We start from the raw sequence: 24,743 nt of genomic DNA on the forward strand, positions 1-24,743 counted from the left end.
TTAGGAGATCTTATACGTTTTGTTCTATGAGATAATAGCAGTCAGATAACATTACCTTTATGAATTATGAAGGCTTTGTCGTTTATGTTTTTATTATTACAAAAACATTTTACAAATTCTGAAAGCGTCATTAGCTGTTGAAGATAATCTCAAAGAACAAAACCTTTAAGATCTCATAAGCCTGTGTTTACCACAGACCTTATTTTTTGCGTTTATCTAAAGACACTACAAAAACGCCATTAATTTTACTCATAGCATAGTCCAAAGAACCATGGCGGAGTAAATGCCTACAAAAAAACGCCATTACTATTTCTGTCTATATACTTGGCCTATTACGTCAAAGACATTTATAACTAATCCAAGATAGTCAACCTGTGTCGTTTACAGTGGAAGCAAATGAAGCATAGTGGGAAAACGGGTAAGGAGGTGGGCAGAGCCAAGCACAAGCTAGCGAGATCCCATTGGCGCGTTGAATTATATATTTGCATATTTCAGAAGGGGAACGCCTTATCTGTGAAGTGCGCATATGCAGAAACTCAATTCGACGTTGCACTCATAAACAACGCAATTGTTTTAAACTTTGGCAAAGTGTCATGTCTATAAAACGTAGTCATTGTGCATTGAGATCAGATGTTTCATAGATGAGAAAAGTAGCACAATGACGGCCCAGTTTCACCTAATACCATCATCAGTTTACCAGTACTCGCGACTGGACTTCCTCTCAGTACCATATTTGGTGATGAGAAAACGTTCTTAACGGAACCTTCCGTTTTATAGCCACCGTGACGTCTATGGGTTACCCCTTCTGTCTGTGGTATGTTTCTAGACGCCGCGTCACATGACACGGTCCGGAAGAAGTTCAGACTGAGTGGTACTTGTCATACAGCTTCTTAGTTTTTCCTGAGACGTTGTTTACCATCCATATTCCTTGGTGGGCGTAAGAAGGACATTTACAGAAACATTTGCTTCCCTCTGATATGGGTAAGGTGTAATCCAATCGTTTTATATGGAGGAATTGTCCATTTTCAAAGATATCCGTAGATGGTTAGATAGGGTAGATAACGTTAGCTAGCTCACCTTCGTGACATCGATATTCAAAGCGAGCAATTCATTCTTCACGACACACCCTACTGACCAAGTAGTTAATTATTAAGATAGTTATCCACATCAAGAGTGTAGTTAACTAATGATTGTTTTATGTTGTGAAACTAACAACTAGACAGCTACCAGAGTTGTTATAGTTAGCTGCTATGTGGATTTAGCTAGGTAAGTTACTAGCTTGTTGTTTGGCCTGCTTTCAGCGTCCTGGGATTGTTATTGAAATCTTCCCTTTCAATTTTATCTTGCCATTTCCCATTTATGCCGCTCCCTTTCAATGTAGAAGTAATTTATAAATTGTGTTAGCTACCTTTATGATTTTTGAAAGTATTGAAAGGATAGCTAGCTACGTACAGGGCAGCTAGGTAGCTAAAATACTTTTACTACTTAACGTAGTTAGCTAACGTTAGCTAGCTAGCAAAATACAACCTTATTAGACCTTGCACAAAAACATGGATTAACTAGCAAGCTAGCTACCTATTCCCTAAAACAAACAGTACCTAGAAACTTTACTAGTCAGCATTTTAGTTTATAAGAGCAATAGCGAGCTAATTTATGTAATGTCAGATTTACTGTTTGCAGTTATGGAATTTGTGGTAGCTTCTGAGCTTGACTTAATTGACTGTGGTTGTGGGGAAGTTAAGAAACCAAGGGAAGAGTCATTGCCTTGAATCAAGCAATTAAGCAGGTTACAGTAGTTAGTAAATAAATGAGGTGAGGGGGACAGCCCTATTTTGAGACAATCTTGTTCTGGTCCCTGTGGGACCCATTGTCATTCCAAACATGTTATCTAACAGACATTAGCATTTGGGATATATTGCAATATCCTATACATTTGTCCTTGTTTTCCTACATTATTTTCAATTCGTGATCACTGCATTGATGATTAGCAGATATAGGATTTGTTTTGACTGCTCCAACCTGCTTTAGGGCAATTCCATTGTAACAGATGCAGACTCAGATGTTTTACTTTAAAATGTATTCCAAACAAAAACGAATGATTGCAAAGTTAAACAAACCATACAACTCTATGCACCAGTATAATTGTTACGTTATACTGTACCTGTACACAGCCAATGTGTAAATGACACACCAAACTACCTCATCCCCATATTGTTAGTTATCCTCTTGCTCTTTTTGCACCCCAGTATCTCTACTTGCACATCATCTGCATGTCTATCACTCCAGTGTTAATGCTAAATTGTAATTATTTTGCCTCTATAGCCTATTTATTGCCTTACCTCCCTACTCTTCTACATTTGCACACATTGTTCATAGATTTTTCTATTGTGTTATTGACTGTACATTTGTTTGTAACTCTGTGTTGTTGTTTTGTCGCACTGCTTTGCTTTATCTTGGCCAGGTCGCAGTTGTAAATGAGAACTTGTTCTCAACTGGCCTACCTGGTTAAATAAAGGTAAAATAAAAAATATATTTTTACTTTGCAATGATTGTTTTTTGTTTCAGTGGTGTGGACAGTACCCATGCTATATTATTAGACATTAATTAGCTTGTTGACACAGTTAGCAGATTGCGAGTTTACACTGGTTTTACATGGTTACGCCGTGCAGATGACCAAACTGGCCAACCCTCGATGACAAGACTACTTTATGCTAAATCTGACAATTGCCTTGGAAAGTCGCATGCGAATGCATTTTCATTTCTTGTTATGTAAAAGACAGGTTTCCTGAACCTAAATTAAATCTACTTGCTTGAATTATCTTGGCTCTGCTTTGGACACAACTCTGCTTAGTGAGTAGACAGAGGAGATATTAGTAATCTAGCTAAAATACTTGAATAGCTTTTAGACTGCTCAACAACATTAGGCTACCTACATATGCCTATGCTTACATAATCTAGCCTATAATGTCATCTATAATCCCAAATTGCATAGTTTTTTTTTTACAGGGACCCATAGTCTGTAACTCAGTCACCTATGAGCCCCTAGGCCTAACCGCTAACCGTTGACACCAACCAGGGTCTAAAACTATTGCTGACTCAGGATGTACCAGTTTACGTAATCTGGTAATCCAGGAAGGATTACATTTTTCCTGTCCTTCTGATTTAGCTGTTACCACCACATGGCTTGTCAACCAGTGTCCCAGCTCTATTGTAGAACAACAACAAGGCAGATGAATAGCCATATTTGTGTGCCAATGCTACTCTCTGTACAGCAAAATGCTCAATGTTAGCATTTTACTGCCTTGTTTTGCTTAAGCCTCCATGGGTTTGTTATAGTGTTGTAGGCATAAGTGCAGAGGTATATTTAAACATTCCATTGGGTACAGTAGGATGTAAACCAGGAAACTTGTACTATAGATGATCCCTTATGTAAACCAGGACACCTGTGCTATAGATGATCCCTTATGTAAACCAGGACACCTGTGCTATAGATGATCCCTTATGTAAACCAGGACACCTGTGCTATAGATGATCCCTTATGTAAACCAGGACACCTGTACTATAGCCATGTTTCTTGTCTCTTAATGTTTACATATGATGTCACGTTTGCTTTCTTTGCAGTTCATGTCATAGCCAAAGCATGCTGCAGTGTTAATGGCTGAACTATGAAGGCACAACTTCAAGTCACCGGTGAGTTTTGCCCTTTTGTTACAGCTAAACCTCAGTAGCTAGCATTTCATAATTATTTAGTCGTTGTGTGTTGGCTAAAAGTAAAATAGTTTTTTCTTAATTATGTAAATATTGTTTGTAAATAGAATGGAACTAATACAACTATTTTCCTCTGTAATGTCTTTCATTATGTGGCGGACCTCAGGAAGAAGCTGTCATCATGGCTTCAGATAATCGGGATTCTACTAATAATCCTAAATTAAATAAGCCACTGACACCCAAAGCAGTAGAATGCGCTTTTTAATGGGACTGGCGGGTGCTTGTTCTCTATAGGCCTAGCTGATGGTACAGACAATTTAGACAATTTACCAAGTATTTATAGAGTATGAAATGGAATAGAATAACTTTATTTTCTTATTTTTTTCAGTGGTTGAAATGTATATCAATAACAAACATAATAGGATATACAGTAAACCAACTAGGCTAAAGAATCGTTCTAAACAGAGGTAGTGCTTAGGCTACAGTGGTGGGTCAATTAGCCAATGTGAACATGGAGCTCACATTTCCGTTCTGTGGTTTATTTCTATGGCTAACTTCTGTGACTGATAACAGTGTTTACTAGAATTTCTTACCATGACATGATTTGTGTATTTTATGTCCTTTATGGCATGCAGTTCTGTCAGCCAAACTGAAGGAGAACAAAAAGAACTGGTTTGGCCCCAGTCCATACGTGGAGGTGGCTGTGGACGACCAGTCGAAGAAGACGGAGAAATGCAACAACACCCACACCCCCAAATGGAAGCAGTCACTCACAGTGTAAGTAGCTACGGTAATACCCATTTTCATTTCAAATCAAATGTTATTTGTCACTTGTGCCGAATACAACAGGTGTAGACTTGACCGTGAAATGCTTAATTATGAGCCCTTTCCCAACAATGTAGTAAAAAAAGATTAGCTAACAAAATCGAAGTAGTAACATAATAAAATAACAATAATGAGGCTATATACAAGGAGTACCAGTACCGAGTCACTGTGCAGGGGTACGAGGTGATTGAGGTAATATGTACGTGTAGGTAGGGATAAAGTGACAAGGCAATGGGATAGAAAATAAGCAGTCGCAGCAGCGTATGTGAAGAGTGTGAAAAGTTGTGTGTGGCGTCAATATGCATGCATGTCTTTGTGTGTGAGCTTATGTAGTGTGTCAGTGTGTGGGTACGGTCCAGTGAGTGAGTGTGTGTGTGTGTGTGTGTGTGTGTGTATAGAGTCAGTGCAAGAATGTCAATGCATATACATATAACACAATTCCGGAGGTCAATGCAGATAGTCCGGGTAGCCATTTTGATTAACTATTCAGCAGTCTTAAGGCTTGGGAGTAGGAGCTGTTCAGGAGCCTTTTGGTCCCAACTTGGCGCTCCGGGACTGCTTGCCGTGCGGTAGCAGAGAGAACATACTATGACTTGGCTGGCTGGAGTTTTGGACAATTTAAGGCCTACCTCTGACACCACCTTCCTCTGACAAATGTATATTCGCATGTATATTTATTTTGCATATAGGCCTATAGTACATTTCTCACTCATAGTCTTGGACTAAAACGCCTGCTCAGAGAATGTGCTTCTTAGTCCATAGGTGTAATCCGTATCTGGGAAACTGGCCCACGGTGATCTTGTTATTGTTTATGTGGTTAACTCATTCCTTTATAATAGTGTAATTGTTTAGGCCTGTCACCAATAATTGCATGTCGTCTCCTCCTTGTCTATTGTTGTATAGCCTACTAAGTACAGTAGTGAAACCGTAAACAAATGTTTTCCACCCTCTACACAGAATTGTCACACCTTTCAGTAAGCTCATTTTCCGGGTATGGAGTCATCAGACGCTGAAGGCCGACTTCCTATTGGGCGTGGCCACATTGGACATCAGTGAAACCCTCAAGTCCAATGATATGAAACGTGAGTTTATTCTCTTCTCCTGATGAGGCACGGAGCAGGTAGTGTTAAATGGGATTATATGAAATCTCTTTGACTTTTTGATACCGGAAAAGTGTATAAGAAGATATACAAGAGCTTTGCAGTAAGTGGTTGTCATATTTACAAATAGTCCTCTGAAATATAACTGATGCGTGCCACTGCACTGTAGGGAGATGAGGAGCAAGCGTTGGCTCTCATTCACGCCACTTCTTGCTATACACTACATGACCAAAAGTCTGTGGACACTTGCTCGTCGAACATCTCATTCCAAAATCATGGTCATTGATATGGAGTTGGTTTCCACTGCTCCAGAGTCCAATGGCGGCACGCTTTACACCACTCCAGCTGACGCTTGGCATTGTGCATTGGTGATCTTAGGCTTGTGTGCGGCTGCTCAGCCATGGAAACCCATTTCAGGAAGATCCTGACAAACAGTTATTGTGCTGACGTTGTTTCCAGAGGAAGTTTGGAACTCTGTAGTAATTTTTGCAACCGAGGACAGACTATTTTTATGCCCTTCAGCACTCGGCAGTCCCATTCTGTGAGCTTGTGTAGCCTACCACTTCGGGCTGTGCCGTTGTTGCTCCTAGACATTTCCACTTCACAGTAACAGCACTTACAGTTGACCAGGGCAGCTCTAGCAGGGCAGAAATTTGAAGAACTGTCTTGTTGGAAACGTGTCATCCTATGACGGTGCCACTTTGAAAGTCACTGAGCTCTTCAGTAAGGCCATTCTACTGCCAATGTTTGTCTATGGAGATTGCATGGCTGCTCGATGGTATACACCTGTCAGCAATGGGTATGGCTGAAACAGCTGAATCCACTAATTTGAAGGGATGTCCACATACTTTTGTGTATAAATAGTGTATGTTGTACTGTAACTCTAATCTTAAAGGGATAGTACAATTTTGTTATTTCAATTTGAAGGAAGTTGAAGAAATAGTAGAAGAATAGCAGCGGCGATTTAGCAGTGGCTGCTAAATGAATATAGGTGAAACGAGTGTGTGATAGAAAAATTACATATTTACCTGATTTGTTTGATATTAATAGGAAGATATTTCTGTTCTGTTTAATTCTGTGTTTCTGTAAAGAGATGCTTTCCACTCTATCTTCCTGCAGTTAGTCTGCTAGAGATGGTGATAAAAACCTAAACGCTGGCATTCCATAGACAAATGTGGTGTGTGTGTGACCTGCGATAGAGAGAGCCTGGAAGAGTTTAGAACAATGCCTCATTGTCTCTTCTTCCTGGCATCTGGGAAAATAAGCCAGGTTGGGGGTAAAACAACATCCTGTGTAGATAATCAAGGTGGTTTATGGGAGATGGAACCAGTCTGATTAAGCATTTTTAGGTCCTATATAATGTCATTTCTTTTCATTTTCAGTTAGGTTGCTCAGCAGTTGGGCTGACTGTTTTAATTATTGCAATAATGAATCGATATTGTTTAAAGATTATTGTTTGAAGAAATGACAGTCTCTCACTTGAATAGAATATTCCACCACAAGTGACCCGCACACTGAATTTGCTCCCAATTATCACCTTTAAGACAAGATACAGGTAGATAAGATATACTTTATTAATCCATACTAGGTATACTTTATTAATCCATACTAGGTATACTTTATTAATCCATACTAGATAGAAATGTGTCTATTGCTTTTTTCCCAATCCCAGCTGGTATCAGAGGCGGCTCTCGCCTCAGCTGGTATCAGAGGCGGCTCTCGCCTCAGCTGGTATCAGAGGCGGCTCTCGCCTCAGCTGGTATCAGAGGCGGCTCTCGCCTCAGCTGGTATCAGAGGCGGCTCTCGCCTCAGCTGGTATCAGAGGCGGCTCTCGCCTCAGCTGGTATCAGAGGCGGCTCTCGCCTCAGCTGGTATCAGAGGCGGCTCTCGCCTCAGCTGGTATCAGAGGCGGCTCTCGCCTCAGCTGGTATCAGAGGCGGCTCTCGCCTCAGCTGGTATCAGAGGCGGCTCTCGCCTCAGCTGGTATCAGAGGCGGCTCTTTACTTTTAACTCAAGCATGTGAATGGGCTTACTTTGCCAATAGAATGAGTCCTTTCATTCATGGTCGACTTGCTGCCCGTGTGACCCTCAAAGATATATTCATGAATTCCTGCACTACAATCGGGTCAAAGACACACAGAAGTGCACGTCCAATGTAGGTGACCAATTATTCTAATGATTAAATAATAATATACACGGAGTGTACAAAACATTAGGAACACCTGCTCTTTCGACAAAAGACTGACCAGGTGAAAGCTATGATCCCTTGTTGATGTCACTTGTTAAATCCACTTCAATCAGTGATGTTAAAGAAGGATTTTTAAGTCTTGAGACTGTTGAGACATGGATTGTGTGCCATTCAGAGGGTGAATGGGCAAGACAAAAGATTGAAGTGCCTTTGAATGGGGTATGGTAATAGGTGCCAGGCCCACCAGTTTGCACACTCAACCGTTTCCCGTGTTTATCAAGAATGGCCCACCACCCAAAGGACATGCAGCTAACTGGGAAGCATTGGAGTCAAAATGGGCCAGCATCCCTGTAGAACGCTTTTGACACCTTGTAGAGTCCATGCCTCGACGAATTGAGGCTGTTCTGAGGGCAAAAGGGGGTGCAACTCAATATTAGGAAGGTGTTGCTAATGTATGCTATACTCGGGGTATATGGTCAATACTTGCATATCATGCATGGTATCCCAGCCACTGCTTTTCAGGAACACAAGTTATATTTCTGATATTAGACGGGATACATCAAGGCTAGAATTCAAGCTGATCCATCCATGTTTACACTCTTTGTTTATAAACTTTCTGTGTGTCTGTGCGTCTGTTGACATGTCTGTCAGTCTCTGAGGTGGTGCAGATCCTACAGCTGTGTTCAGACCAGGACAACACAGACGTGGTGGGGGACCTGTCCATCTGTCTGGACGGCGTGCAGGTGGACCCAGAGACCTTTGCCTCTGCAGAGAGAGACCATGGTGAGGATTAGGGATGGGCAGTTGAAAGTGTTGGTGTTTGAGGCAAAAATGTTTGTTGTATACTATTGGTTGTTCCAATTACAGTTTTTTTTTCTGATGCAACTGAAAAGGACATTGTACATAATTTTAATACTGCACTTGACGTACTCCACAAGCAATAAGCACATTTTTTTTGTTGTACATTTTGTCGGTGCTTATAAATATAACCTGCTAAATTTCTACATTTTGAGTACAAACCTTTGAGTACTCAAGTAGTCGCGCCGATCCCAATTGAGGATGATGTGATTAATACGTTTCACTGGATGAATTGTATTCTGTTTGGGTTTGAATGCTTGATGTTGATGGTTTACTTTTTCAACAGCTACTGCTCCCAACAGGGACGTGAGGCAGAACGAAGATGGTGGCAACAGGTATCATGTTTTAATAATACTATATTCTATGTCTTCTGTAAGTTCTCTGAGTGAATACTTTTGACTTTTTTTAGGGGGAGAAAATGTACTGATTATGGTGAGTCAGTAAAATACTGTTTTATAATCTTACTCAGTCACACTAGCTTATCTTCTGTCCATTGTGAATACTAGAGATGGGCACCGATATGTCAAGTCTAAATCGATGTTGGTTGCATTTTTCCCGATATTAGTATATCGTTTTACAAAAAACATTGCAACTGTCTCGGCACTGGGATGTCCAGAGAACTGCTTGCTGATTGCAAAGATCTTATCAAAGGACTTAACTTAGCAAGTATTGATCCTAAACAATGTACTTTCTTGGTAAGGGAGAGGGGGGTGGACATTTATTTTTCATGATAACTCTTGACAGTATGTAAATACTTACATTGTGTTCATAAATGTTTTATGATTTATTTTATTTTTGTAGTGTCATGTTTGCTGATGTCAGTGATGTGATCCTCCGGTATGTGTGAATTGTAAAATAAAAGTAGTAGCCAGTACTAGTAGCAGTACTAGTGGTGGTAGTAGTAGTAATGATGATGGTAGCAGTGGTAGATAAAACATTTTGACGACCAAAAAAAGAAGGGAAACAAAAAGTAGGATGCACTACCTACAGCCAAAATGGCAAAGAAAAAGTCATTGGCTGTGTGCAATTTCTTTCTATCTTTTGACTTTTGGTGATGTCATACCCGCCAGGTCCAGCAGAGACACGTCCCCTTCCAGTGACTCTACAGAGGACTGGGTGATCATCCCCAACGGCCACGCGATCAACTGCACGGGGTCTCCCGCCCCATCCCCAGGGGGCTCCAAGTCCACACGCCCCCCCAGACCTGCTCGTCCTCCTCCTCCCACCCCTCGCAGACCAGCCGCCTCCCCAGGTGGGCACCACACTAAGAAATGCCATAAAGGCCCTAGACATACCCTAGCAATTCCATAATAATACAAAATACCACAATACCATAGAAATAGTAATACAATAGATAACCATAGAGGTCTCTGACATCTGTGTTGATGTGCTAAGGCCATGTCCATCTATTGTCTTCTCATGTAATGAAACGTTCATGTTTTCATTACACTCACTATTCAAGCCATTTTGTGGAATTTAATGAAGTGCAGTCCAGATATGCTATTCAACACAGATATGCAGTCGAAAAGCATTAGCCTTATTAAGTAGCTTCTCATTAGCATCTCCTACTGGCGACCACAGCTAACCTCTCCGCCGTCTATACCGTCTCCTACTAGCAACCGCATATAACTATTCTCCTCTCTCGTCAAACCTCCTCCAGCAGCTCCACCCCAAGACCATAGCTAACCTTTTCTCCTCCAGCATCCTCTAGCAGCTCTACTCCCAGTGACGTGAGCGAGCCCCCGGCTTCAGACGGCTCCTCCTCAGACCCCCCTCAGGAGAATGGAGCAGAACCCCCACCCCCACAGGCAGCCAGCACCAGCGGACCGCAAGCCATTGGGGCACCCCCAGCCGGCGGGCACCCCCAACTCGGCCCTGTCAGCAACGGCCCACTGCCACCAGGGTAAGGGGACTTGCGTAGGCTCCTAACCTAATGTGTATCATGAGCAAGTAAAAAAGAACCAATCAATCCGACAGCCCTGACCAGCCTGTCCATCCAAAATGTGCAAATGTGTTCGTCTTCATATCCAATTGTATTTGTCACATGCGCCGAATACAACAAGTGTAGACTTTACTGTGAAATGCTTACTTACGAGCCCTTTCCCAACAATGCAGTTAATAAGTATGACAATTAACAATTAGATCAAAAACTAGTCACACAATAAAATAACAATAATGAGGCTTTATACAGACTACATACAAGGAGTACTGAGTCAGTGTACTGGGGTACGAGGTAGTTGGGGTGATTTGGATGAGGTAATACGTACATGTAGGTTTGGTTAGGTCTTTAGCGTCATGTATATGTAGGTAGGGGGTCTTTGGCGTCATTCATGGGTTTTAATGTGTGTGTCAGGAGTTGACTGTGTGCCCTATATAGCCTACTGTATGTACCCTGCAATATATCCCCACGCTGTATATCCTGCATCGTGTAAATGTGAGCTTTAAGGTTGCAGTGTTTTCCCCTGTATGCATTTAGCAGCGGTGCAACTCCCCAGTACTTAAAACCTGTTGGGGCTCGGGGGCAGTATTGAGACATTTTGAAAAAAATATGTGCCCATTTTTAACTGCCTCCTACACCAACTCAGAAGCTAGGATATGCATATTATTAACACATTCGGATAGAAAACACTCTGAATTTTCTAAAACAGTTTGAATGGTGTCTGTAAGTATAACAAAACTCATATTGCAGGCAAAAACCTGTGAAAAATAGATAAAAAAAAAAATGTGAATTTTGTGACTGTACTATTTAGTGTCATTGTTTTATAGATACCATAGTGAGAAAGGATTCATTTCGCAACACCTACGGCTTCCACTAGATATCAACGATCTTTATAAAGTTGTTTGAAGCGTCTATGATAAACAGAGAGCAAATTAGAATCCAAGGAAGTTGACATGTCATCACTTCATTTTTTTGCGCCTGCGCATAAATCTGAGAAGCGTGAGTTTGTCATCATTGTTTATCTAGACATAGGTTGTGTGAAAATATTACTGATGTTTAACGTTAAAAATGGACCAAAAGATTAATGCTAAACAACATTTGACATGTTTGAACGAACATAAATAGATTATTTACTAGGTTTTTTTAGCTTTTCGGCGTGATTTTACACTCCCCCCACCACGTTTTGTGGGAGCATAATGAACGCTAAGTACTTGGTGTTATTTGGACATAAATTATGAACTTTGTCAAAAGAAACCACATTTGTTCCGGACCTGGGATGCCTTCCGGACCTGGGATGCCTGCCTTCTGATGGAGATAATCAAAGGTAAGGGGATATTTACAATGTTATCATCGATTTTAGATGATGCTAACTGTATAGCATAGCTTAGTGTTCTTAGCATAACACCCCGTTTATTGCAAAATGTGATTTCCCAGTAAAGTTATTTTGAGATCTGGCCATTCGGTAGCAATTACGAGATCATAATATATTATTCTTTGAATGACAATATTATAATTTACCAATGTTTTCGAATAGTAATTTTGTTATGTTCACGGAAGCATTTCAGAGAAGAAAAAATCTGAATTTCACGCTACTGTAAAATGCTGTTTTTGGATATAAATATGAACTTGATGGAACAAAAAATGCATGTATTGTATAACATAATGTCCTAGGAGTGTCATCTGATGGAGATTGACAAAGGTTAGTACATAATTCTAGCTGGTTTCTGCTTTTGGTGACGCCTGACCTTGAATTGAAAATGGATGTTTGTACTTTTGTGGCTATGTACTGTCCTAACATAATCTAACTTTATGCTTTTGCCGTAAAGCCTCTTTGAAAATCGAACAATGTGGTTAGATTAAGGAGATGTTTATCTTTTAAATTGTGTAAAATAGTTGATTGTTTGAGAAATTGAAATTATTAGATTTTTGATGTTTTGAATTTCCAGCCTTGTTAGCAATCCCGACTCGGGGTTCATTGCTAACCTGTAGCCCCAACAGGTTAACGATTACAAGCTTACCACTTTCACGATGCAGCCACCACTATGGTTGAAAATATGGGGAGTGGTACTTGGTGATGTATTGGATTTGCCCCAAACATAACACTTTGTATTCAGGACAAAACGTTCATTGCTTTGCCACGTTTATTGCAGTGCCTTTTGTTGCCTTGTTGCCTTTAGTGCCTTGTTGCAAACAGGATGCATGTTTTGGAATATTTTATTCTGTACAGGCTTCCTTTTCACTCTGTCAGTTAGGTTCATATTGTGGAGTAACTACAATGTTGATGATTCATCCTCAGTTTTCTCCCATCACAACCATTAAATCCCTGAGCGGAACTCCGGCATCTGAGTTAGGAACAACGCCTGTATCTTTGTAGTGACTGGGTATATTGATACACCATCCAAAGTGTCATTAATAACTTCACCATGCTCCATGATATTCAGTGTCTACCAATAGGTGCTCTTCTTTGCGAGGCACTGGAAAACCTCTCTGGTCTTTGTGGTTGAATTTGTTTTTGAAATTCACTGCTCGACTGCGACCTTACAGATAATTGTATGTGTGTGGTACAGAGATGAGCTAGTCATTCAAAAATCATGTTAAACACTATTATTGCACACACTAGACTGGAGAGAGAGGGGGAGAAGGCAAACTCCACCTTACTCGTTTCAATGTATGGAATCGCTTGTATTTTTATTTTATGTACATTTTCAGGATGGTAAAACAGGATGTAAAGTTAAACAACTAAAACCTGATATATGAAGTATGTAGAAAATATACTGATGCATTATATTTTTAAATAAGATCTATGAGAATTAACAATCACCAAAATAAAAACTAGACAGTCAGGGATAATCTGAAATTCAAACAATTTAATTGGTATGTTAATGTTTTAATCACTCAGATAGCATTAGACATGGCAACATGTGTAGAATTGCTGGAGATTAGCTTTGAAACTGCAATTTTTCTCTCAACCCCATGACAAATGCTTAGAAATTGAGGAAAGTACCTTTAAAACTGTAACATTTTGTCTCTGTGGCCAAGAGGGCCTCTACAACTGTGCCATTGGCCACGCCTACCACTATGTCCATTACCACCCCACCCCCGCTACCTTTGCCACCGCTGCTGAAAAAAATCCTAGGGTAAACACTGAGGTTGACAGGGGTTCGATGCTACACCTCTTTGTAGAGTTGACTTAATGTTTAACTCTGTTAGTTATGAATAGCTGTTGACACTTCAATTTGATATTTCAAACCACCTCTCAACCGCTAATAGATGAGACTTGACAATTTATCACTCATTTTGCAGTCAGTAGAAAAATGTTCTTAGTCTTGGCAGTGTTAGTCTAGTCAGCATTAGTCTGTTAGTCTAGGCAGTGTTAGTCTAGTCGGCGTTAGTCTGTTAGTCTAGGCAGTGTTAGTCTAGTCGGCGTTAGTCTGTTAGTCTAGGCAGTGTTAGTCTAGTCGGCATTAGTCTGTTAGTCTAGGCAGTGTTAGTCTAGTCGGCATTAGTCTGTTAGTCTAGGCAGTGTTAGTCTAGTCGGCATTAGTCTGTTAGTCTAGGCAGTGTTAGTCTAGTCGGCATTAGTCTGTTAGTCTAGGCAGTGTTAGTCTAGTCGGCATTAGTCTGTTAGTCTAGGCAGTGTTAGTCTAGTCGGCATTAGTCTGTTAGTCTAGGCAGTGTTAGTCTAGTCGGCATTAGTCTGTTAGTCTAGGCAGTGTTAGTCTAGTCGGCATTAGTCTGTTAGTCTAGGCAGTGTTAGTCTAGTCGGCATTAGTCTGTTAGTCTAGGCAGTGTTAGTCTAGTCGGCATTAGTCTGTTAGTCTAGGCAGTGTTAGTCTAGTCGGCATTAGTCTGTTAGTCTAGGCAGTGTTAGTCTAGTCGGCATTAGTCTGTTAGTCTAGGCAGTGTTAGTCTAGTCGGCATTAGTCTGTTAGTCTAGGCAGTGTTAGTCTAGTCGGCATTAGTCTGTTAGTCTAGGCAGTGTTAGTCTAGTCGGCATTAGTCTGTTAGTCTAGGCAGTGTTAGTCTAGTCGGCATTAGTCTGTTAGTCTAGGCAGTGTTAGTCTAGTCGGCATTAGTCTGTTAGTCTAGGCAGTGTTAGTCTAGTCGGCATTAGTCTGTTAGTCTAGGCAGTGTTAGTCTAGTCGGCATTAGTCTGTTAGTCTAGGCAGTGTTAGTCTAGTCGGCATTAGTCTGTTAGTCTAGGCAGTGTTAGTCTAGGCTGTTTCTTTTTTTTTTTCTTTTTAAGGGGTGGATCAGCTTAATATTGCGGAAAGAATTTTGCTTCCATCAATGTAATTGTCTGCATCATTTCCAATCCCCCATATATTATTTTGATATATATACCTACCTATATACATACCTATATAGACATACATACTTTTTTAAGAATATACCTTTATTATTCCCTGCAAACCCTACCACCCTTCCCCCAATTGGAGTAAACTAATAAACAATAACACTTAGGCTTCTACCTTCAGTTTATACATCTTATACACATTTTACAGACACAATCTATTTTACAATAGTTATATTTTGTTTGTTTTTAGTCCTTCCTCTATTTCTGATGTACATCCAGTTGATGATTGATTTCTATTTGTAACTGCTTTTTCACAAAAGTTCTGAACCTATATACATTTTACAGACCCCGAATGTTTTACATTGGTTATCTTGTTATTAGTCCCACCCTTCAGCTCCATTCAACCCCTCCCATCTATCTCTGAACATCATCCATTTTGGATTTCTATTTGCCATATACAGTGGGGGGGGAAAGTATTTGATCCCCTGCTGATTTTGTACGTTTGCCCACTTACAAAGAAATGATCAGTCTATAATTTTAATGGTAGGTTTATTTGAACAGTGAGAGACAGAATAACAACAAAAAAATCCCATGTCAAAAATGTTATAAAATGATTTGCATTTTAATAAGGGAAATAAGTATTTGACCCCTCTGCAAAACATGACTTAGTACTTGGTGGTAAAACCCTTGTTGGCAATCACAGAGGTCAGACGTTTCTTGTAGTTGGCCACCAGGTTTGCACACATCTCAGGAGGGATTTTGTCCCACTCCTCTTTGCAGATCTTCTCTAAGTCATTGAGGTTTCGAGGCTGACGTTTGGCAACTCGAACCTTCAGCTCCCTCCACAGATTTTTTTATGGGATTAAGGTCTGGAGACTGGCTAGGCCACTCCAGGACCTTAATGTGCTTCTTCTTGAGCCACTCGTTTGTTGCCTTGGCCGTGTGTTTTGGGTCATTGTCATGCTGAAATACCCATCCACGACCCATTTTCAATGCCCTGGCTGAGGGAAGGATGTTCTCACCCAAGATTTGACAGTACATCTCCCCGTCCATCGTCCTTTTGATGCAGTGAAGTTGTCCTGTCCCCTTAGCAGAAAAACACCCCCAAAGCATAATGTTTCCACCTCCATGTTTGACGGTGGAGATGGTGTTCTTGGGGTCATAGGCAGCATACCTCCTCCTCCAAACACGGCGAGTTGAGTTGATGCCAAAGAGCTCCATTTTGGTCTCATCTGACCACAACACTTTCACCAGTTGTCCTCTGAGTCATTCAGATGTTCATTGGCAAACTTCAGACGGGCATGTATATGTATTCTTGAGCAGGAGGACCTTGCGGGCGCTGCAGGATTTCAGTCCTTCACAGCGTAGTGTGTTTTCTTGGTGACTATGGTCCCAGCTGCCTTGACAAGATCCTCCCGTGCAGTTCTGGGCTGATTCCTCACCGTTCTCATGATCATTGCAACCCCACGAGGTGAGATCTTGCATGGAGCCCCAGGCCGAGGGACATTGACAGTATTTTTGTGTTTCTTCCATTTGCGAATAATCGCACCAAATGTTGTCACCTTCTCACCAAGCTGCTTGGCGATGGTCTTGTAGCCCATTCCAGCCTTGTGTAGGTCTACAATCTTGTCCCTGACATCCTTGGAAAGCTCTTTGGTCTTGGCCATGGTGGAGAGTTTGGAATCTGATTGATTGCTTCTGTGGGAGCCAGATTCTTTTTTAACCTTTATTTAACTAGGCAAGTCAGTTAAGAACAAATTCTTATTTTCAACAGTGGGTTAACTACCTTGTTCAGGGGCAGAACGACAGATTTGTACCTTGTCAGCTTGGGGATTCGAACTTGCAACCTTTCAGTTACTAGTCCTACACCCTAACCACTAGGCTACGCTGCCGCCCCCATATATATAACATTCTATTGGTTGCAAGAATTTTGTATAGTAATTTAAATTGAAGAATTTGTTTTAAATCCGGCGTTGTCCATTCCATGTGCCATGGAATTGGTGCATCGCAAATCTCTTGCCAACTGGACAGTTATTTTCCTTTCCATGGTAGCAAGATCTTATCTATTTTTGCTAACTTTCTATAAAAATGTATTGGAGTGGGATCATTTCTTTCTGTTGGGATTTGTATACAGAGTATGTCCACATCTCCGTCAGACCATTTAATTGGTAAACTACATGGTAATGTAAAATTAGCATTATTTTTTTTGTGATCCAATACTTAATATAGTACACTTACCATAATTTCGTTTTAATCCAGAGAGGATAGCAAAAGTATCTAGATCCTCTATGAGGCCGTGGAGAGATTCTAATTGTGGTTTTAAAAGAAAACATGAATCATCAGTGTACAATGACACCTTCGTTTTTAAGCCACGGTTTTGTAATCCCTTAATATTATTGTTTGATCTAATTTTAACAGCTAATAATAATAAATAGATATGCCAATAGTGGACAACCTTGTTTTACTCCTCTAGATAGTTTATAACTTTCTGAGATGTAGCGATTATTTACTATTTTACACTTAGGGTTACTATACATAATTTTAACCCATTTTATAAGAGATTCCCCAAAATTAAAATGTTCTTGGCATTTGTATATAAACTCCAGTCGTACTTTATCAAAAGCTTTTTCAAAATCAGATATGAAAACCAGGCCTGGTGTCCCCGACATTTCATAGTATTCTATTGTTTCCAGTACTTGTCTTATATTATCTCCAATGTATTGTTCATGTAAAAAACCTAGGATGAATAATATCTGACAATACTTTTTTAATTTTATGCGCCAAGCATTTTTGCATCACAACACTGAAGTGTAAGATCTCTCCAATTTTTTTTAATGGATAACACATCCTAGATCTGAATGAATGAAATAATCGTATTAAATACTTTTTTCTTTACATAGTTGAATGTGCTGACAACAAAATCACACGAAAATAATCAATGGAAATCCAATTTATCTACCCATGGAGGTCTGGATTTGGAGTCACACTCAAAATTTAAAGTGCAAAACCACACTACAGGCTGACGTAATGTCCTTAAAACAAGTCAAAATGAGGCTCAGTAGTGTGTGTGGCCTCCACGTGCCTTTATGACCTCCCTACAACGCCTGGGCATGCTCCTGATGAGGTGGCGGATGGTTGCCTGAGGGATCTCCTCCCAGACCTGGACTAAAGCATCCGACAACTCCTGGACAGTCTGTGGTGCAACGTGGTGTTGGTGGATGGAGCAAGACATGATGTCCCAGATGTGCTCAGTTGGATTCAGGTCTGGGGAACGGGCGGGCCAGTTCATAGCATCAATGCCTTCCTCTTGCAGGAACTGCTGACACACTCCAGCCACATGAGGTCTAGCATTGTCTTGCATTAGGAGGAACCCAGGGCCAACCGCACCAGCATATGGTCTCACAAGGGGTCTGAGGATCTCATCTCGGTACCTAATGGCAGTCAGGCTACCTCTGGCGAGCACATGGAGGGCTGTGCGGCCCCCCGAAGAAATGCCACCCCACACCATTACTGACCCACCGCCAAACCGGTCATGATGGAGGATGTTGCAGGCAGCAGAACGTTCTCCACGGCGTCTCCAGACTCTGTCACGTCTGTCACGTGCTCAGTGTGAACCTGCTTTCATCTGTGAAGAGCACAGGGCGCCAGTGGCGAATTTGCCAATCTTGGTGTTCTCTGGCAAATGCCAAACATCCTGCACGGTGTTGGGCTGTAAGCACAACCCCCACCTGTGGACGTCGGGCCCTCATACCATCCTCATGGAGTCTGTTTCTGACCGTTTGAGCAGACACATGCACATTTGTGGCCTGCTGGAGGTCATTTTGCAGTGCTCCTCCTGCTCCTCCTTGCACAAAGGCGGAGGTAGCGGTCCTGCTGCTGGGTTGTTGCCCTCCTACGGCCTCCTCCACGTCTCCTGATGTACTGGCCTGTCTCCTGGTAGCGCCTCCATGCTCTGGACACTACGCTGACAGACACAGCAAACTTTCTTGCCACAGCTCGCATTGATGTGCCATCCTGGATGAGCTGCACTACCTGAGCCACTTGCGTGGGTTGTAGACTCCGTCTCATGCTACCACTAGAGTGAAAGCACCGCCAGCATTCAAAAGTGACCAAAACATCAGCCAGGAAGCATAGGAACTGAGAAGTGGTCTGTGGTCCCCACCTGCAGAACCACTCCTTTATTGGGGGTGTCTTGCTAATTGCCTATAATTTCCACCTGTTGTCTATTCCATTTGCACAACAGCATGTGAAGTTTGTCAATCAGTGTTGCTTCCTAAGTGGACAGTTTGATTTCACAGAAGTGTGATTGACTTGGAGTTACATTGTGTTGTTTAAGTGTTCCCTTTATTTTTTTGAGCAGTATATATATATATATATGCATGCATGTCTGATAATCTACCATTTTATATAGGAGTGGTTAAAACATGCTAATAATGGTCCTCTGAGTATATCAAAACAAGTTTTGTATACTTCAACTGGTATGCCATCCAGCCCTGGAGTTTTCCCATCCTTAAAGGCCCCAATTGCATCAAGAAGTTCCTCCTCTGTAATATGGCCTTCGCATGAGTCTTTCTGTACAGATATTAATTATACATTATTATTAGGAAAAAAATCCATACCATTAGTTTCAGTTAGTGGAGATGGAGGAGACTGAAACAAAAACATATTCTTAAAGTACTTTACTTCCTCTTTCAAAATATCATTCGGTGAATCATGCATGACTCCATCATTTGTAACAAGTTTTAATACATTTTTTTGGTAGCATTTCTATATTGAAGATTGAAAAGAATTTGGTGCATTTTCCCCATATTCTATCCAGTTCGCTTTATTTTTATAATATATTATACTGGTTCTTTCTTGAATAAGTTCCTCCGTTTCTTTTTGTTTTTCCTCTAACTTATTCTGTGCCTCTAACTGTACTGTTAGTCCTTCAATTTTCTTTATTAATATGGACTCTTTTGATCTAAAATGCTTTTGTTATCTAGATGAGTACTGAATTGCATGGCCTCTAAAGGCACACTTAAGTGTCCCATACAATAAGCCGATCTGCTGTACCGATGTCTGAAAAAGTCAGTTATAAATTCTTCTGTCCTAGTTCTAAACAATGTATCATCTAGTAGGCTTTGATTACATTTCCAATGTCCTTGCCCACGTGGAAATTCTGTAAGAGTAATATTTATGCCAATTATGTGATGATCCGCCATGTATATCTCACTAGGTCAGGATATTTAAGTCTCCATATATCCACTAATTCCAATATATTCATGAATTCCTTAAGTGCCTGGGGGTGATAGTTTGTAGTGTGATTTCCTTTCCACTCCATAGAGGTATTTAAGACCGTATTAAAATTTCCCACCATAATAATAGAGTCTAGTGTTGCTTGTAGAGTTTATAAATTCTTAGATATATTTTCAAAGATGCTTGGATCATCATTATTTGGACTGTATATGTTAATAAGCCATATATGTTTATTGTCCAATAACATATTTAAAATAATCCATCTACCTTGATGGTCTGTTTGGACAACTTGCACATTTGGATCAAAATTACTGTTAATTAACACCATCACCCCTTTTGAATTTCTTTGCCCATGGGAGAAATATATTTCACCCCCCCAGTCCTTTTTCCACAAAACTTAATCTAAAATTGTTGAATGGGTTTCCTGTAAACAATAGATTTTATATTCCTTTCTCCTTTTAACCAGGTAAATACTGATCGTCTTTTCTTATTATCTGCTAGGTCATTACAATTGTAACTGGTTATACTTATTTCACCACTTATCATAATGAGACACAACTTTCAATTCAATTTATCAAAATATGTTTGTAAACGTACCATTATAAAGTAAGATGATGATTGAGTGTCTAAATAGCTGTACCATGATATTTGCATTGCTACTAAGTAAACCTCCAATTGGTCCCCACTATTCCACCCTCTAAAAGCCCTCCTCATCCCGAGTCTAGGCAATATTAGTCTGTTAGTCTAGGCAGCGTTAGTCTAGGCAGCATTAGTCTAGGCAATGTTAGTCAGTTAGTCTAGGCAGCATTAGTCTAGGCGGCATTAGTCTAGGCGGCGTTAGTCTAGGCGGCATTAGTCTCGGCGGCGTTAGTCTAGTCGGCATTAGTCTGTTAGTCTAGTCGGCATTAGTCTGTTTAGGCAGTTTTAGTCTGGTCGGCGTTAGTCTAGGCAGTGTTAGTCTAGTCGGCATTAGTCTGTTTAGGCAGTTTTAGTCTGGTCGGCGTTAGTCTAGGCAGTGTTAGTCTAGTCGGCATTAGTCTGTTAGTCTAGTCGGCATTAGTCTGTTTAGGCAGTTTTAGTCTGGTCGGTGTTAGTCTAGTCGGCATTAGTCTGTTAGTCTAGGCAGTGTTAGTCTGTTACATAAGGGTCAGTATGCCTATTATAGAATGCCTACAGTGGGTAGTTAAATGTATTAATAATAAAACTTGGTGCACGTTAGTTACTAATAGTAATATTCTGTGTAATTGAATCAATTCAATTAATGTACTTGCAATTATTTTAATGAGGAACTTAACATTCCTTTAGCTGTTAAGACTACAGTTGTGCAAGCCTGGTGCCCTTCAAATGTAGTTGCTGACTGTTCTGTGTTTTGTCTGAAGCTGGGAGCAGAGGGTGGACCAGAATGGCCGCGTGTATTACGTGGATCACATTGAAAAGAAGACGTCATGGAACCGACCCGATTCTCTCCCCTCTGGGTAACAAAACATTTACAAACAAATAATTTATTAATCAAATCCGTAGTTCGTAATTCATATACAATATGTTTGGCTTTCATATGGCAGTAGTGTATCACTAATTCTACTCTTTAAAAATTAACCAATGTATTTTGGAATATGTTAACTAATGTGTATGTCACACTGTATTATAGTTTTACATGGTACAATGTAAAATTATTTGTGTTAAATTGGTTTCAATAAGAGCACCTGCACAAAGTTGATGTCACTATAGTTTGATGTCACAAGAAACCCTGCATGGTACCTGTTCTCTCGGACTGAGTGATAACTGACATCAAACTTTATCCGTGCCATTTTTGTGCACATCCTACTGAAGACCGAAGGCCCTGGATTTCTTTACACTACACGCTGCCTCCCCTAGAGGAATATCGGCCCTGTTGAAATAGTGCAGAAAGGCCTCCTGCTGTTTCCTCAAGAGAAGTGTAGATATATATGTGATTCGATAGGTGTAAGCAAGGTTACCACCCTATTACTTTCACCAGTTCAGATCAGTTTTTTTGCTGTTGCTGTGAGATTCCTTTTCAAAGTATTCACGCAGGGCCGTCATCAATCATCATGGGGAAGTAGAATCTTCCCTCTTCTGTCCCATGTAGGTGGGAGCGGCGAGTGGACCCAATGGGCAGGGTGTACTTTGTGGACCACATCAGCCGGACCACCACGTGGCAGCGCCCTACGCAGGAGTCGGTACGTAACTTTGAGGAGTGGCAGCACCAGCGCAGCCAGCTGCAGGGGGCCATGCAGCAGTTCAACCAGAGGTTCATATTTGGGGTAAGACATGGGCTACGTCCCAATTCTCTCCCCTTCCTCCCAAAGTGCACTAGTCTAATCCCAAATTGACCCTCAGACTCTATGCACTTGTGGAGATGTGAGATGATTTGACAGGTATAAGCAATATGGTGAAACCTGGCCTTAGAACCACCTGGCCTTAGAACCACCAGGCCTAACAGAGTGGCAAATTGGAACTATTACCAAATTCCTTACACTTGTTACATCATCTCAGATCTCCACAAGTGCATAGGATGGCGTAGGGTCTAGGGGTGCAGGGCGTGGGGTGCAGGGCGTAGGGTCTAGACTTTTGGGATTGGGCTACTGATTTGAAAAGTAATGACTGGTATAAGAAATATTGTGGATACTCCCTCTAGCCCATGCCTCCTTGGGTTCTGTTGGAATACTTAAAATAAGTAGTCCAATGGAAATTAATCCTCCCTTGAAGGAATCACAGTTCTGAACTGGTTGGGTTGGTGGAAGTTCTAGCATGGTGACCTTGCTTTCAGCTATCTAATCACTTATTAATCTGTGATTAGCTACCTTATAAGACCACTGTATATCGTTGTAAAGAAGCATTATTCAACACACGTAAGCACTGTTCATTTGACTTGTTTCTCCATTGTAGCTCCAGGATCAGCAAATAGCTGCAGCAAACAAAGAGTTTGACCCGCTTGGGCCGCTGCCACACGGCTGGGGTAAGTAGCACGATCCACCACGACGCGTTTTCCACTGTCAATACGCTCCGAAAGTGGAGACGTCACAATGTAAACATTTGTAGAAACGTCTTGCCAGTTTGAGGCAGCGTCATGTTTGCTAACACAGAGCAGTGTGATTAGCTAACTAATGTCATGTCTTTGGCATCATTAAAGTGAAGACTGTTATTTTATCAAATCAATTCTCTGTAATTATTATTACGTGATTAAACTAATCATGTAAATGTAATTAACTAGGAAGTCGGGGCACCAAGGAAACTCTTCAGATTAAAGTTATAATTTTCCTAATATAACTCTTCAGATATTTTAATATCTGATCAATTAGTCTTCTAATTAATGAATTATTCTTTACCTCACATTAGTCTCATTCCAAACATCGTAAATTGTTGGTTATCTGCAGGAACCCAGCCTTTGCTATGAATCATCCATACACAATTGTCTTAATCATTTATTTACTAACTAAATAATCACAGAAATGCATAAACAAACAGTAGATATGGTTACAATAATAGGGGAGGTTCCCTAGGGGGCTAAGCCAATATGACGGTTTGGTGGACAAAGGGAAGTGGGTGTGGACTGAGAAGGGTAGGAAAGACAAAAAGGAGTGACTACACAGTTGATAATTATATTAATTGAAATGCTAATCCTTTGCACATGAACGCTCACTCATTTGGGAATAATTGCAATCAATATATATTTACGCTCAGTGTGTCGTCGTGATCTCTGTTGGAATCGTCCGTCTTTCTGTTGAAAAGTTCATCCGAGCATCTTGCACTCTCGTGTGTGTGTGTGTGTGTGTGTGTGTGTGTGTGTGTGTGTGTGTTTCCCTGAAGTCTTTCGTGGTTAGAATGGATACTTCAGAGTATCATTCAGAAATGTTCTTATAGGATAAATGTTTCGGCGGATGTCGGTCTTCACATCCCAGGTTGACGTCATTTCTAGCTGCAGACTAGTAGTTAGTATCTCGATAGTCTCAGAGTTGAACCATTTCCCGTCGTGTAGCCAATGCTCCACGTGGTATGGTTAGGAATTCAACAACCATTACAACCTTAGAGTACACTGAGGTTTTTGTGGTCTAAACTCAACCTGTGCCCCATCGGTGTCCATGGAGTTACACATGGTCTGAAGAGGATTTTTTTCAGGAGGGGGTTTTATTCGTAACTGTAGAAAAGGGCTGTCCCATGCGCCAGATCATGTCTGTGCTCATGGGGGTGGGCCAATGACTTAGTTAAACTTTAAAGGGAATACAATTCTCTCACATTAACGGTTTAACATCACATTACACCATTTCACAAAGTTTCATCTTTACTCATTCATTTTATACAATAATTAGACACAAACCTCATAACGGAGGCACCTGTATAAACAAAGTTATGGTCATGTGGCTGTATTGTCTTTCGTGGGGTCACACACGAAACAAAACGGACCGGGTCATAGCTGGCTTCTCCACCAACCATTTACACATTCTCCAAAACATGCATATTGTTCAGTTGTCAAGTTCTGTGATGTAGAAGAAGTTCCTTTGTTCTACTGTGAAACTCCCTCTCTCTATACTGCATGGCCAGGAGGAGAGTCTCCTCCAGGAATTTACGACC

The 24,743-nt window shown here is 40.9% G+C and overlaps 1 protein-coding gene across 2 annotated transcripts in view; it reads left to right on the forward strand.

The window, feature by feature from the left end:
• The first annotated feature begins 779 nt into the window (after positions 1-779).
• The window catches only part of itcha (itchy E3 ubiquitin protein ligase a), a 35,663-nt gene continuing 11,699 nt past the window's right edge, over positions 780-24,743 (forward strand). The window contains exons 1-12 of one of the 2 annotated variants that reach the window (XM_014168118.2): positions 828-981; positions 2,462-2,515; positions 3,622-3,690; positions 4,344-4,485; positions 5,491-5,615; positions 8,473-8,604; positions 8,966-9,014; positions 9,750-9,931; positions 10,381-10,582; positions 21,533-21,628; positions 22,261-22,435; positions 23,061-23,130. In XM_014168118.2, the coding sequence (XP_014023593.1) occupies positions 3,666-3,690; positions 4,344-4,485; positions 5,491-5,615; positions 8,473-8,604; positions 8,966-9,014; positions 9,750-9,931; positions 10,381-10,582; positions 21,533-21,628; positions 22,261-22,435; positions 23,061-23,130 (1,198 nt within the window). In that variant the 5' untranslated portion in view covers positions 828-981; positions 2,462-2,515; positions 3,622-3,665. Of the gene's footprint in view, positions 982-2,461; positions 2,516-3,621; positions 3,691-4,343; positions 4,486-5,490; positions 5,616-8,472; positions 8,605-8,965; positions 9,015-9,749; positions 9,932-10,380; positions 10,583-21,532; positions 21,629-22,260; positions 22,436-23,060; positions 23,131-24,743 lie in introns of both variants that reach the window. The other variant, XM_014168119.2, reaches the window with a different exon arrangement.

The sequence above is a fragment of the Salmo salar genome, chromosome ssa22, assembly GCF_905237065.1.
Source record: "Salmo salar chromosome ssa22, Ssal_v3.1, whole genome shotgun sequence".
NCBI lineage: Eukaryota > Metazoa > Chordata > Actinopteri > Salmoniformes > Salmonidae > Salmo > Salmo salar.